General features: G+C 37.1%; 1 protein-coding gene across 1 annotated transcript in view; it reads left to right on the top strand.

Moving 5' to 3' along the window:
- ALG13 (ALG13 UDP-N-acetylglucosaminyltransferase subunit) overlaps positions 1–15,159 on the top strand; it is a 61,858-nt gene that overhangs the window by 12,048 nt on the left and 34,651 nt on the right. Inside the window, 8 exon segments of the mRNA XM_045472571.1 lie at positions 8,789–8,822; positions 8,825–8,941; positions 8,943–8,975; positions 8,978–9,160; positions 9,726–9,809; positions 11,883–11,933; positions 12,664–12,710; positions 14,106–14,178. Coding sequence (XP_045328527.1) covers positions 8,789–8,822; positions 8,825–8,941; positions 8,943–8,975; positions 8,978–9,160; positions 9,726–9,809; positions 11,883–11,933; positions 12,664–12,710; positions 14,106–14,178 — 622 coding nt within the window.

Genomic DNA, 15,159 nt, shown 5'->3' on the forward strand with positions numbered 1-15,159 from the left:
TACCTGAACAAGGATCACTGCTCTGGGAAATCAATTCTTTATGGTCTCTTTTCTTAACGTTTGAAGAAGAGGTTGAGTAAGGTCATGTGGCCACATTTTGTTTTGGAACCATTGTGTTCCCTTTCCTCCTAAATCCTGCTTTGCTAATTTTGTTTAAATGTCCACTATGGAAAGAAGTGACAGGTTCTAGTTTCAGGGTGCTGTTAAAAATGCTTACCGTTAATATTTTTCAGTAATGAAAAACCTCAGAGGTTTTGTAGAGTTGAGCTATTTCCCTTAATTGGCCCTGTGTTATCGTGGTACTAAAAATGTGAAATGATTTTAGTACTAAGTGTTTTTTTTAATACTTATTGCCTCTCAGCAGCTTATTTCCCAAGTTACATACATGTGATTGTCATTTTTATTTTTTCCAGTTTTAGATAATTGACAGAACATCGTAGAGGTTTAAGGTGTACGACATAAAGATTGAATACATGCATATATTGCAAAATGATTACCACAGTAAGTTTAGCTAAAGCCATCATCACGTATAGTTATAAATTTTGTTGCCTTTAAAAATCTAGGTCAGTTTATTTCATTTGGTGAGGTAAGATTTATTCATTTTTATGTGGGCCAACCACATAATTTGCCAGGATAATAGGTTAATCCCTGTATAGGCTGTTTTTATGGTTAGTGTTGATCACAAAGTTGACCATTTAAAGGGAGGGCAAATCTGTTATCCACCATTGAGTCACCTATAGCCAACAGTTTCTTAGACCTGAAAAAGAGCTTAGACATCACGCAGCCCATCTTCATTTTATAGATGAGGAAACTGACTCAGAAAGTGGCGTAACCAAGTTCATAATACTCCGTTCATGGAACCATGTTGCCTCTCAGTAACTAAAACAGAAACTCTGAAGCATCATGACATACATACATTCACAACCGAACCATGTATGTCACAGATAACGTATGCTTTAAAAATTTTTCAGGCATGTACCTCATTTAACTGGTTGAAACAGGAAAGGAGTGTTACCTTAGAACTGAAACTACTAGTATTTGTATGTTTTACTACAAAGAATTTCCTTATTTGATCAGTGAAGAAACCGTTCTAGCACTTATAAGTCACATTTTCAAGTTAAATTACAATATAAAAAGCAGTAATTATAAAGTTAAAGCACATCAGTTTCTTGACAAGTCAAGTAATGTTAATTATTACAAGTTATTTTGATTTACTTCAATTTATTTTAATCTGTAACCAGAGTATATAGTACCTAATAGTTTTTAAGGCAATTATTTTTTGTTCCATTATTTTCAGAATTGAAAGAAACTTCATCAGTGTTGGGGAAAGCACCTCTGGGGAGTTATATTTGAACTTTGGCTTGATTTCCAGTAGAATCTAGGTGAAACTGTTCTGGTTCTTCTGTTTTGTTTTGTTTTGTTTTGTTTTGACCAAAGAATTTCTTAGTGAATTGTTTTGTCAGGTTGCAGCTGACAGCATTCAATACTTAAGTACTTTGTGCTAAGCACTGAACATTCAGTATCTTTTTTAAATTTTTTTAAAATGTTTGTTTATTCTTGAGAGAGAAAGAGCACAAGTGGGGGAGGGCAGAGAGTGAGAAAGACACAGAATCTGAAGTAGGCTTCAGGCTCTGAACTGTCAGCACAGAGCCTGAGGTGGGGCTCAGACTCACAAACCTTGAGATCATGACCTCAGCTGAAGTAGGCGTTTAACTGATTGAGCTACCCAAGCACCCCTGAACATTCAGTATCTTCTGTGGTTATTACAGGAACCTTAGATTTAGATCACAAATTTGTACAACAACATTTTTCAATCTGCAACAATTTAATAGCAGTAGTTATTGTGCATTAAAAACTGTTGGCAACTTGAATGGTAAAGTTCCCTGCCATTCACTTTGGATCTGGCTTTTCCCAAATCTTTGGGAAGATTTTTGGAGAATCTTTGTACTTCTACAAAGTACTTTTCCCTATGGAAAAGGCCAGGTCAAAATTAAGCAGATGATTTTAGCATTCCTTAGAGCCTTTGATACTGCTGATGGGCATTGTGAACCTCAAAGATTGGATTATAGTGTGCAGGGTTTCCAGAAATACCTTGAAATTCTTTAGGAACGCTTATTAATAACTTGTGAAACAACATTGAGAGCACCAAAGTGTGGTCCTGGACCAGCAGCATCGGCTTCACTGGAGAACTTGTTAGAAATGCATGTTCTTGGGACCCACCCCAGACCTGCTGAGTCAGAACTCTAGGCATGGGGTAATCTAGTTTATGGAGCCCTTGACTTGAAAACTACTGTTCTAGAGGTTTACAGGATTGGAGTAGTTTGCTGTAGAAGAATACTAAGCCAGGGTGCTGCCTGGGTAGCTCAGTTGGTGGAGCGTCTGACTCTGGATCACAGCTAGGTCTTGGTCCTCAGGGTCTGGAGTTCAAGCCCCAAGTTGGGCTCTGCATGGGGTGTGGAGCCTACTTAAAATAGCAAGCCCCCCCAAAAAATAGTAAGCCACTTGAGATTTCAAGTGCAATAGATACTTTGAAAGGGCAGTATTAAATAATATCAAGTGGCCGTTATATACAAGATGGAGTCTACTATTGTCCCACAGGTCTTTTTAAAAAACTTCTGTTGTACTGATTTGGGGAATGTAACCTGTACTTAACCACCTCAGAGCCTTTGTTCATTTTTTCTTTTTTTGATATTCGATTCCTCTTTATAGTTGTGTAACAATCAGTGCATAATTCTAGTCCTAGTATTGTTAATGACAGGATGTGAAAACCTGGAGGTTTTAGAATTATTTGAAACGTGCTGCTTCTGCAAAATAAGGGGTCCCTTGTAGCTATAAAATTCTAGTTCCCATATACTTTCCCAGTTTATTATGCTATTGTTTCTTGCTCTTTACCAAATATTTTAAAAGTTTTTTATTTAAGATAATAAATGTAAGTAGTATAAAAGATTAACTAGTTCCACAAGGTGTATAATAAACAGCAGTTCTGCGGTCCACTTCTCCCCATCTCTGACTCTGCTTTCAGTAGTTGACCATATTGCATGATTTTATGTTTTATAAGTGAATATGTTCAAACTTGTTTTCATTTGTTAAATATCACCTATAGACTTGCTAACATGGAGGAGGAGGATTTATCTTCCTCTTTTCTTCCATAGTAGGAAGTCTGTAGATGATACTTAAAAAAAATTTAGTTTTCTCAGTTCTTGAGATCTCTTTGCAGTGTTGACAGGATTACTTAAGTATAGTATTCACATCTGAGTCCTGTAGTCCACATTCATTGATTACATTCCCTTTTCTATAAAACTAACCTCAGTTTTAGTATTTTCATTTGCTTATTTTTCTGTTTTTTCCATAAAAATATTCCCATACTCTCCAGAGGTTATATATCTTTTATCTGTAACTTTCATTATTTATTTCTGAAATGTTTGCTGGAGTTCTTTTTTTCTTGTGTGTGTGTGTGTGTGTGTGTTCTGGAGTTCTGTGTCCTTTTATGTAAACTGGTTATTCTCTAGTCCTGCTGAATGTGTGTGTCCTCCTGGGATTTCCCTTTCACCCTTATCTTAGAAATCATTTTGCTTCTCTCTTGCAATGAATCTTCTGTTTCTAGGACTCTGCCCCCATCCCCCATTTTGTGGTTTAACTTCTTTATTTTGGTTTCAAATATCTTCCATAACTTTGTAGAAAGGAGGTAAATTGTTTTAATCTTTCATGTTTGAAAATGCTTCTACTCTCCCATCTGATTGATAGCTTGGTATAGAGTTCCCTCACATACTGAACCTTGTTGTTTTCTAGCTTATAGTTATTCTATTGAGAAGTTTATTGCTACTCCTATGTGTGATCATTTGTATGTGACCTGTTTTTCCTCTTTATCCCCTGACTTCAGAAATGTCCTGTGCATTGCTGATCATCTTTTTTGCTTTTATTGTTCGAGCTACTTCATGGACCCTTTCATTCTAAATACAGGTACTCCTATCCTGCAGTGCTACAATTCTCCTTTCATCATTATCATCATCATCACCATCATTTCTTCCCCTTATACTTTTTATCTTTTGGGGGGGCCTCCTTTTGGTTAGATGTTGGCCATCCTATAGTGACCCTCTAATTTTCTTGGTTTTTGTCTTCATTCTTGTCCATTCTGTGAGCTCCTCAACTTAATTCTGTTTTTCTGCTTTTTATTTTTCAGTTGAAATACAGCAAAATTAGCATTTTTCTTGTATAGTTGTATAAATTTTGACAAATGTGCAATTGTGTAACCACTACCACACTCAAGATCCAGAATACTAGGGCGCTTGGGTGGCTCAGTTGGTTAAGTGTCTTGACGTCGGCTCAGGTCATGATCCCACGGTTTGTTGAGTTTGAGCCCTGCCTCGGCCTGTCTACTGTCAGCACAGAGCCTATTTCAGATCCTCTGTCCCCCTCTCTCTCTGCCCCTTCCCTGCTCTAGCTCGCTCGCTCACTCTCTCTCTCTCTCTCTGAAAAATGAGTAAACATTAAAAAATTTTAAAAAGGTATAGAATACTTACATCATCCCCATTTATCCCTTTCTGCCATCCCTTTGTAGTCAGCCTTTTCCTATAGCCGTAACTATTGTCAGCAACTGATCTGGTTTCCCTTTCAGTAGTTTGGTCTTTTCCATTATGTCATAAATGCATTCTTTTAGTATGCATTTAATACTGAGAAGTATTCTGTTGTATGGATGTGCTAGTTTGCCCATTTACCAATTGAAGGATATTTGGATTGTTTCCAGTTTGGGGGGAATCATGATTATGAATAAAGCTGCTATAAACATTTATATACAGGTTTTTTGTGAGCTGAAGTTTTCATTTCTCTTGGATAGATAACTAGAAGTGGAATTGTTGGGTCATGTAGCAACTCTGTTTAATCTTCTAGAAACTGCTAAACCATTTTTTAGAGTGGTTGTACTATTTTATATCACACCAGCAACATGAGAGTTCCAGTCGCTCTGCATCCTTGTCAAAACTTGGTATTGTCAGTTTTTAAAAAATTTTAGTCATTTTAAGATGTATGTGATGGTATCTCATTTAAAGATCTACAAATGGCCAAGAGGCACATGAAAGATTTTCAGCATTGTTAGCCATCAGGGAAATGGAAAACAGAACCACAATGAGGTACCACTGACACCCACTAGGATGGCTATAGTAAAGAGATGGACTGTAATTATGGATAGGTTGTGGAAAAATGGGAGCCCTCATACACCATGAGAACGTAAAATGGTGCAGTTGCTGTGGAGGACAGCCTGACAGTTGTTCAAACGGTAAACATTGATCCAGCAAGCAACTCCATTCCTAGGTGTTACCCAAGAGGATAGAAACCTGTCCAAACAAAAACTTGCACATGAATGTTTGACAGCATTAGTCATAAAAAGCTAGATTGGGGGGCGCCTGGGTGGCGCAGTCGGTTAAGCGTCCGACTTCAGCCAGGTCGCGATCTCGTGGTCCGTGAGTTCGAGCCCCGCGTCAGGCTCTGGGCTGATGGCTCAGAGCCTGGAGCCTGTTTCCGATTCTGTGTCTCCCTCTCTCTCTGCCCCTCCCCCGTTCATGCTCTGTCTCTCTCTGTCCCAAAAAATAAATAAACGTTGGAGAAAAAAAAAAAAGCTAGATTGGGAACAACCCGCATTAGTACTAATGGATGAATGGATAAATAAAATACAGTATAGTTTAACTATAGGATTGAAATACTGATACATGCTACAACATGGGTGAACCTTTTATTTATTTTTTTTGGTGCATAAAAGGTTTTATTAAAGCATGGGGACAGGATCCATGGGCAGAAAGAGCTGCCCATGGGTGAACCTTTAAAACCTAAGTGAAAGAAGCCAGTTACACAGGACCATATATTGTATGATCCCATTTACGTAAAATGTCTAGAATAGGTAAATATAGAGAGACAGAAAGTGGATTGGTGGTTACCTGGAGTTTGTGGGCATAGGGGGTTAGGAGTTGGTTGGTACGGGATGTGGTTACATTTGGGTGTAATGAGAATGTTCTAAAATGGTGCCGATGGATGCACAACTCTCAATGTACTAAAAATTATTGAAATTATACTTTGAATTACAGGGTATGTAAACTAAAAAGCTGTTAAAATGATCAGTTTTAAGTGTACAATTCACTAATTTTTAGTGAATATACAGGAATGTGCAGAAACAGATTTGGAACATTTTTTTTATCACATCAAAAAAGATCCTTTGTGCTTGTTTGCAGTCAATACCTATTCATATCCCAACCACAGGCAGCCCTGATCTGCTTTCTGTAGATGTGCTTGTTTGGTATATTTCATATAAGTATAATCCTATCTCTTTTCGAATCAACCCCCTTTTGCATCTAGCTTCTTTCACTTAGGTTTCAGTTTCTCCACATCCTTGCTGATACTTGGTCTGTGTATTTATTATAGCCATTCTCATAGGTGTGAATTGATACCTCTTAATGGTTTTAATTTGTGTTTTCCTAATGACGAATGATGTTGAGCATCTTTTTAGCTTAGTAGCCATTCCTATATCTTTGGTAAAATGTGTAGTCAAATTGGGCGTTTTTTTTAAAAATTTTTTCAACATATATTTTGAGAGACAGAGCGTGGACAGGGAGGGACAGAGAGAGGGAGACACAGAATCCAAAGCATGCTACAGGCTCTGAGCTGTCAGCACAAGGCCTGACACGGGGTTTGAACCCACAGACATCAAGATCGTGGCCTGAGCCCAAGTTGGACACTTAACCGACTGAGCCACTCAGGCACCCCAAATCATTTGGGCATTTTTTAGTTGTATCATCGTTTTCCTATTGTTGACTTGAGAATTTTTTTTATATTTTTGATACAAAGCTTTTTAGTCAGACATGTGATATGTACTGATAAAACTTTCTTCCAGTCTATGGCTTGCCATTTTCATTTTCCTAACAGTGTCCTTTGTAGAGCACAAGTTTTTAATATTGATAAAGTCCAATTAATTTTTATTATATCTAAGAATTCATTGCCTAACTCAAGGTCTTGAAGATTTTCCCTTATGCTTTCTTCTGAAAGTTTTGAAATTTTGTTCTAGATTTAGGCCTTTGGTCCATTTTTAATTATAATTAAGTTATAGAAGATTAATTGTATAAAGATGAGGTATAAAGACCATTTTTTTCTATTTTATATATGGATGGGATTGTGCAGCACCATTTGAAAATAGTGTCTTTTTCTCTGTTGAACTGCTCTTGTACCTTTGTCAAAAATCTGTTAACCGTATTTGTGTGGGTCTTTTCTGTGTGCCCTCTCTGTATGTTCCTCTCTTTTTTTCTTTCTTTTTTATTTCTGTATCCACCTTTTTCTTCTGTTTTCTTCCTCTGTTTCTTTTTGTTTCCTTGTCTCTAATTTTTATTTTATTTCCTGCTCTTCTATTGCTTTTCTGGTTCTCTTTTTCTTCTCCCAGTTTTCCCTTTGATTTCCTTCCTCAAAATGAAGTATGTGGATTTGTACTAATTGAAGTTTTATGTATTTATTTTTAGTGTAAATAGCGATAAATGTGAAGAATTTGTATTCTTTTCTACAGGCAAAAACTTCCCAAAATGAGTTAACTTTTTCATTTATAACTCTTAATTTTTCTCAATGAATTTGTGGTCTTAGAAAAAGATGGTGATCCCTCTGTCCAAACCATGTTTCATGGTTTTTCAAAAGGCATAATTTCCCTAGTGTTATTGTTTTTTTAAAAAAGAAATTAAGGTAATTCAAATTGATATACTAAAAGAAGTCAGGATTTTACTTGTTTTTTAACCATGCTTTTATTTCATTCTTAAATTAGAAGATTGATTATTGGTGCTTTTCCTATAGGCACGGTGGTCATGATTACTACTGGATCCACAGATATAAGAAAAACAATTTTCAAAGCAGCTTAATTAAGGAATTTGATTTTGGCATTTAATAAAAAGGAGACACTTGACAGTGGAATCAAGTAATGCAAGTGATCAGTTCTGTTTTTGAACCTCACAAATACGGTCCTGTTTACATTGGTTTTCTTAGACTCTAGAGTAGTTTTCCCAGAAAAGTGCTCTAATACACTGAAATGTTGGTAAGACATTCCTTTCATGCTGTTTAATTTAAACTTCCATTGTTTTCATTTTTTAAGAAACAATTTTTGCATCGTCTCTTTTTGTTAATGCTCTACAATAATTTGAGGACATTAGTCAAGAATTGTTATCAGTGTTTCCTAGCATAGCTAATGGATTTAGTTTCTGTGATCCTAGCAGAGGGTTGTTATTATATAGGAGAACCAGATGAGAAAATTACTTAACTCCCATACCGGAAGTATCCAGAAATCTGCTTTGGCATTTTACTTGAACTGTGATTTCTGCCCCTATAGATCAAGGGAGACCCTTGCCCCCCCCCCCCCAGCCTCTGTAGTCTTTAAAGGTGTTCTTAATACAGAAGCTTACTAGTTATTTAGGTTTAGAATATTTTTCTCTCATCTCCATGAAATTATGAGAGGAGCAGGGAACTTGGGCGAGAGACCTTAAAGCGATATAATGTGGGCCAGGCTGCATAGTACACACCTGAGCCTTGTTGCAGTCCCTTTGCAGCCTCGTGCCGCAGTTGCCCTGAGTTAAGCTGCAGACTTGACTTCCTTTTGGTCCCAAAGCTCAGCTGCTTGTGCATACTTCTCTCAACCTTGGGCTCTCAACCTTGGGCTCGTTGCGTAAATCCCATCCTTCCCCAACAAGGTAGCTCCGCAGGTGCCTTCTCCCATGTCTTCTCAAGTCCAGTTCTCTATTCCTAGGAGCATCGGCTCTTCCTCTTCTTTTCACAGGGTCCCGACTTGTACCGGGCGAGCCAGCCCTTTGCTTCTCCTGCTCCTGAGAAGTGCCAGGATTCTACAGCGCTGACAACTGCCTTCTCATCCCTAGACTCTGGGCTGCTTTCCGGATACCTGCATAAGCAAGCCCTTGTCACTGCTACCCATTCCTACCTGCACCTTGCTTTTTCCTTCTTGCCGCATTTGTGTTCCTTTCTCCCCATCCTCACCCCCACCCCTGGCAAAATGCATAAAGGATGGAAAAAGTACTGCGGCCAGAAGTCTCTGAATGAGACATCAATGGATGAATATTTAGGCAGCTTAGGGCTGTTTCGAAAGCTGACTGCCAAGGATGCCTCTTGCCTCTTTCGGGCTATTTCGGAGCAGGTAAAAGGAAAATATGTATCTTCCCTATACTGAGTTTTCAGGGTTTGAAACATGGCACGGTACTGTAGCTAGAAGACCTGTAGCCCACCAAAAAAAAAAAAAAAAAAAATCCCCTTTCTCTTCCTAGTAAAAACTTCCGGGTCTACCTGGCACTTACTAGATTGGTGTAGGCCTTTGCTGATCAGTCCAAATATATTGCTGTGCCTTTGCTGTCTTTTCTGTTTTCTAAATGCCAGTTTGGAATGTAAGAGAAATAAGGATGGGATTACAGAAACTTTGAAATGAATCTTGATCCTTTATAAGCAGCCCTACTTTCTCTAAATTTTATGCCTAAGGAAACCTCATAGGCTGTGCCCATGAGTAGAAAAGGGGTGGGGGTGGTAAGACCAAACCATCTCTCCCCAATCTCATTAAGGGTGGCAAAAACATTTTAGTAAGGTCAGGACCTAATTTTCCCATGTCCTACATATGTTTTGAATAAGGTGGACTTAAGTGTCCAGTTCATCATTTTAATTTGATAGCTATTTCAAATGACTTGAGAGTGAGCTGGTCTTTCTTTTTTTAGTTGTTTTGCAGCCAGGTCCATCATTTGGAAATCAGGAAGGCTTGTGTCTCCTATATGAGAGAAAATCAACAAACTTTTGAGTCTGTAAGTAGAACACATAAGCAAGGTAGAGATGTCGGTAGAGTGTGTAGTAAATGGGAAATGAATTTTGAGCTGTGTACATGATGAAAATTATGTCATGCAATTTCCTCTCAATAGCAAATACTTAATTTTCAGCTGCCTTCCCTTTAGCATACCTCTAGACCTCCAGAATTAGACTATTTTGTACTCTAATTGAGAATTAAGACAGTTCGTCTGCATCCTTCCCACTACTTTCTGCTCCCCATATACCTCCCCAAACCTCCCAAACCCTAAAACGTTAATTTTGACTAGTGTCCTGTATACTACATCCATACCACTGTTCCTCGAACAAGTAATCATAGTTCACAGAGTTTGGCTATGTTGATATTTTAATGTATACTTTCAAATATGTACAAATGGGAAAACCCCTCTGTTCTCTTAATTCTGTGCACAATGCTCTTGAGCCAATATGAATAGTCTTACAAAACCTAATTGTAAGGAAACAAATTAGTTCTAAACATTTACCTTTTCATGTGACAAACTGGTAATAGGTACTCTGCCACTAACAATTGGCTTTAAAACAACTTTTAGAAGACATTTTGCATACTTTGAAGTATTTGAATTCTTATTAATGGAATGAGGTTTTATCAAGGTCTGGTTTGAAGTGTGCCCTCTTGTGAGGCTTTAAAAAAAGTTTTTCAGCCCTTCCAGTACTGTTTGTTTTCTTCTCATTGTATATTATGGGCATTAGCCTGCTGTTCGAGTTTTACTCTTAATTTTCTCAACAGGTTTCAGTGAATCTTAAAACTGTCAAGCCTTCTTGACTTTAAAGCTTATTACCTAGGTTAAAGTTAATTACAGTCTTTACAACACCTGGGGAAAAGATTATTCATGAATTACTTCAAATGCAAGACCATGGTGTAAAACAGTGCATCTCAAGTATTTTTGTGCATACAAATCACCTGGGGATCTTGTTAAAGTGCAGATTCTGATTCAGTAGGTCTGAGCTGGGGCCCAAGATTTCTGCATTAACAAAACTCCCAAGTGATGCTTGCTCTTGTTCCTGATACAGTAATAGTAACCATGTTTTGAGTAACAAAGACTTGTGTAAAATTTTAAAACTTACATGGATAAATCTCAGAATAATCATGCCAAGAGAAAGAAGCCAGACCCTCCCCCAAAGTGCATACAGAATATGATTTTCTTTATATAAAACTTAAGAAAATGCAAACCAGTCTGTAGTGATAGAAAGCAGATCAGTGGTTGGAGGTTGGTGTGAGTTACAGAGGGACACAAGGAAACTCGTGGGGGTGATGGATATATTCACTATCAGAATCGTCATGATGGTTTCGTGGGTGCATACATGTGTCAAAATGTATTTGTGCCATTTAAATATGTGCAGTTTGTTGTCTGTCAGTTATACCGCAAGCTGTTTAAAAAGGGATTGAGCAAAATTGAAACTTGATCTTCAAGTCCAGTGATAATACATACATGAAACTAGACATATATTCTATTCCCCGAGTTGACTTTTACTTTTATTGAGGTGTATTTTACACACAAATAACATTTACCATTTTAAGTTTGGCATTTTCAGTTTGGGCAATAATACATAGTCCTGCAACTGCCGTTGCAGTCAAGATATGGAACATTTCTATTACCCCCAGAAGTTCCCTTGTGCCCTAGGCTTTTCTGAATCTAATGAAATTCCCTTTAAGTTCCTCAGTTTAACTTTGTAAATGCATGTCTCCTGTCAAAATTTAAAGTCCTTGTGATTATTGGGTTTGCATGATTTATGAAAATTGTCAAGTTACTTAAATTGACATTTCAAAAGAAACTCAAAAGCATTACCATTTGATGAAATGCACTGGTATGTGGATAAGCCAGGACCAATTCCTAGGACGGTTTTAAAGTCCAGCTTTTCTCCACTCATAACTTTTGTGTATGTGCAAATCTTCTTGAGGTGCTGTGCAAAATAGTCCTTGAATACCATAATTGTTGAGCTGAACAAACACCCATTGGAGGGTAATATTGCAGAATATAATCAGATTTTAGTAATGCTATGTATTTGGTTAAGTCAAGTTTGTTTTATTTTTGAAGTATGTGGAGGGATCTTTTGAGAAATACCTGGAACGGTTGGGAGATCCCAAGGTAAGATCAAATACGGGGGTTTAATCTTTTCAGAGTATTTGGAATAGTAAACCGAAGTATTCATTCAGCTGTGTCGCCTTAGCTTTAGTTAGACGCAACCTGTTTTCTTAAGTAGCCAGCTGTGTTGAATCAAATAGTTCTTGCAAAAGTTTGGAAGCTGGCAATTGACCTATTTTGTGTTGAATGTTGAGAATTCTATGTCAACAATTTTATCATCCATAGACTGCAAACAGGACAAGCCTAAGTCCTTTCACTTTAATGGGGGAGGAGGGATGGCAATGAATGTTACAAGAGGTCATTTGTTACATTTTTTATTCAACAGTTCCCCTGATTTGTAGTTATCCTTTATGTGGGAGTAAGCTTCATAAACACATATTTAATTAAAAATAATTTATGTGATTAATTCCATAGTTCTGGACTTAGCATTTACTAAATACCTTGCTAACTTCATAATCTTAACACTAATTCCATTTTTATTGTGCCTTTTAAATCTCTCCTATTAACTGTCCTTGTTACTTCATAGTTAACTGAGAAGGTCTTTAGGACTATTAGTTTCAGAATAAGTTTATGTAAATGAGTAACACAATATCTTAAAACCAGTTATAGTGTGTTCTACAAATTCTTCATTTAAAACATCTCTAAGCATCCAAAATAACTTGTTGAACTTGCAAAACTTTTACCTGATAGCTACAGAATGTTTTTTAAAAGTTTATGTACTATTTATGTTTAGGAAAGTGCTGGCCAGCTGGAAATAAGAGCTCTTTCTCTAATTTATAAGTAAGTTAAATCTTTTTTTAAAGACTGAGTGCATATGTGTCATTGTGTGTAAAGTTTCTATTAAAGGCTCTTTGGGATTTGGGAATGATCTGTAGAATGAAGATGTCTAAGTAAAGTTAATCTGTGTTAACTTTTGGGTGGAGAGCCGCTAGAGTTTGTGTCCATTTGAATGAAATAAAGGACTTTAAGGAATGCTGGTATTCCTGTAGAAAATCAGAATGTCTATCTTAGAATTCTTGTCTGTTTAACTTTGTGCCCCTTCAATGCATCTTTAGTGGGGCAATATAGCTTCCAAGAGGGTAGAAATTGGTTCTTGAAGACAAAAAGATGTTAGATGCTATAGTGGTTTGTAGTCCTTCAGAGGGTTACGGTACATAAGCAGATATATGGTATATCTCTGGTATTAAAATTTCATAGGAAAATTAAAAATAAAAAGGCTCTTTAGGCACATGATAATGAACATTTTGAGAAACACTGCTCTATCACTTTGGTCCCCAAAATAGCAAAAGTGGCATTTCTGGAAGCTGTGGGGTTGCACAGAACTATTGAAAAATACTTCTCTAATGTAGGATAGAGGCTAGTGGAAATCTTGTTCATTTGAGGAAGTTGATCTGTACATAAGATTTCCTTCACAGTTTTTAGGATGGTGAGATGGCATATACCTTGGTATAGTCTGAATCTTCTGGTTATGGGTACTCATTCAAGTTAGTGTTTTGCAGTCTGCTCATTTCTCACTAAATCCATCAAGAAGTTGTATAGAAGAGGCATTGGGCAGGTGACTAATCAGTTGTTGCTTTTAAGTCAAGGACCAGCTTTTAAATTGGCTTTCTTTTTATGTATAGCCCTCGAGCTAAGAATGCTTTCTTCAAAGTTTATAAATGGTTAAATGAAAAGTAGAGTACTGTTACATGGCATGTGAAAATACTATGAAGTTCAGATTTCAGTGTCTGTAAATTAAGTTTTATTGGAACACAGTCATTTGTGCTTGTTTATCAGGGTCTGACTGCTTTCATGCTACAAAGTCAAAGTTGAGCAAACCATACGGCCTGCAAAAGCTGAAATGCTTATCATCTGGTCTTTTACCAAGTAAAATTTGCCAGCCTATGCTTTAAATAAGTGCGGAGCCCCCAAAACTCAGAAACACACATACAGTTGGGAACCTATCTTCTTTACTTCTCCTTTTCCCAAATTAAGATATGTTTAAGAAATCCATAGGACTTTAGAGAAGTTGGCTATCTACTTTGAATTAACATTATTTAGCCTCTTTAAACATTCAGATTATTTTATATGAATAAGGTGGGCAGTGTGAAAGCCCAGATACTTGTTCTTATAAACTGTCTTCTTGGATATATTAAATTATCTCTTTTCAACCACCTTTGTTTTCTACCCGTGTAGTCGGGATTTCATTCTTTATCGCTGTCCCGGAAAGCCTCCAACTTGTGTCACAGATAATGGCTATGAAGACAAGGTAAGAAGATGAGTGAATGTTTACTAAAATAAAAGAAATTGAATGATGCTGCTGGCTTAACAAGATAATAAGAAATCATTCTTTGTTACCTAATTAATGGGAGGGGGGGAAGCATAGTCTAAATGCCAAGCTTCTCCGCCACCAGCCTTTACCTCTCCGTTTAGTCATCCTGAGTGTTGTTAGCCACCCTCCTGAACAGACCTTACCTTACCAGTCCTGTAATAGGTTAAAAAAAAAAAAAAACCCAAAAAACCAAACCTCAATTGGCTCCTTGTTGGCTAGGAGATAAGGTTCAAACCTGGAAGCTAGGCATTTAGTCCCCTTTTCATCTTCACTGTCTTACAACCTTAGTATATTTTGATTCCAGATACTCCGACTTACACTTTTTTTCTTTTCCTTTGTATCTCCAATGTTAACTCCTTTGAAACTCCCAACTCCCCTGGAGTTCTTTCCTCCCTTTGTGTTCCTTCCTCTAGCATCACCCAAGTAATTCTAATCACATTGTATTTGTTTTCATGCTTATTTCTCTCCTAAATCTTCAGTTTCTTGAGAGCAGGCCAGTGTGCTACTACTGCCCAGTAAGATGCTTGGAAAATAGTAGGAAGCAGTTTTGTTGGTTGAGAACTCTCAGCCGTTAAACAGATTGTTTTTCAGTATACAGTGTTTCTTCCAAAAAATCTGTTTTTTTTTTTTGTTTTTGTTTATTTGAGAGAGTGAGGGGGGATGAAGGGGCAGAGAGAGAATCTTATGCCAGCTCTGCCCTCAGGGTGGAGCCCCACAGGGCACTGGATCCCACAAAGCTGAGATCATGACCTGAGCTGAAACCAAGAGTTAGATGCTTAACTGAGCCACCCAAAAAGTTTTTAAGGAAAAAACCTTTTATCCCAGTTATTTGATTAGTTAGTATAGACTATACAGTAATTGACCTTTTTTTATTATTTATTTATTTATTTATTTATTTTTTTCAACGTTTATTTATTT

The sequence above is a fragment of the Leopardus geoffroyi genome, chromosome X (genome assembly GCF_018350155.1).
Source record: "Leopardus geoffroyi isolate Oge1 chromosome X, O.geoffroyi_Oge1_pat1.0, whole genome shotgun sequence".
NCBI classification, from domain to species: Eukaryota; Metazoa; Chordata; class Mammalia; order Carnivora; family Felidae; genus Leopardus; species Leopardus geoffroyi.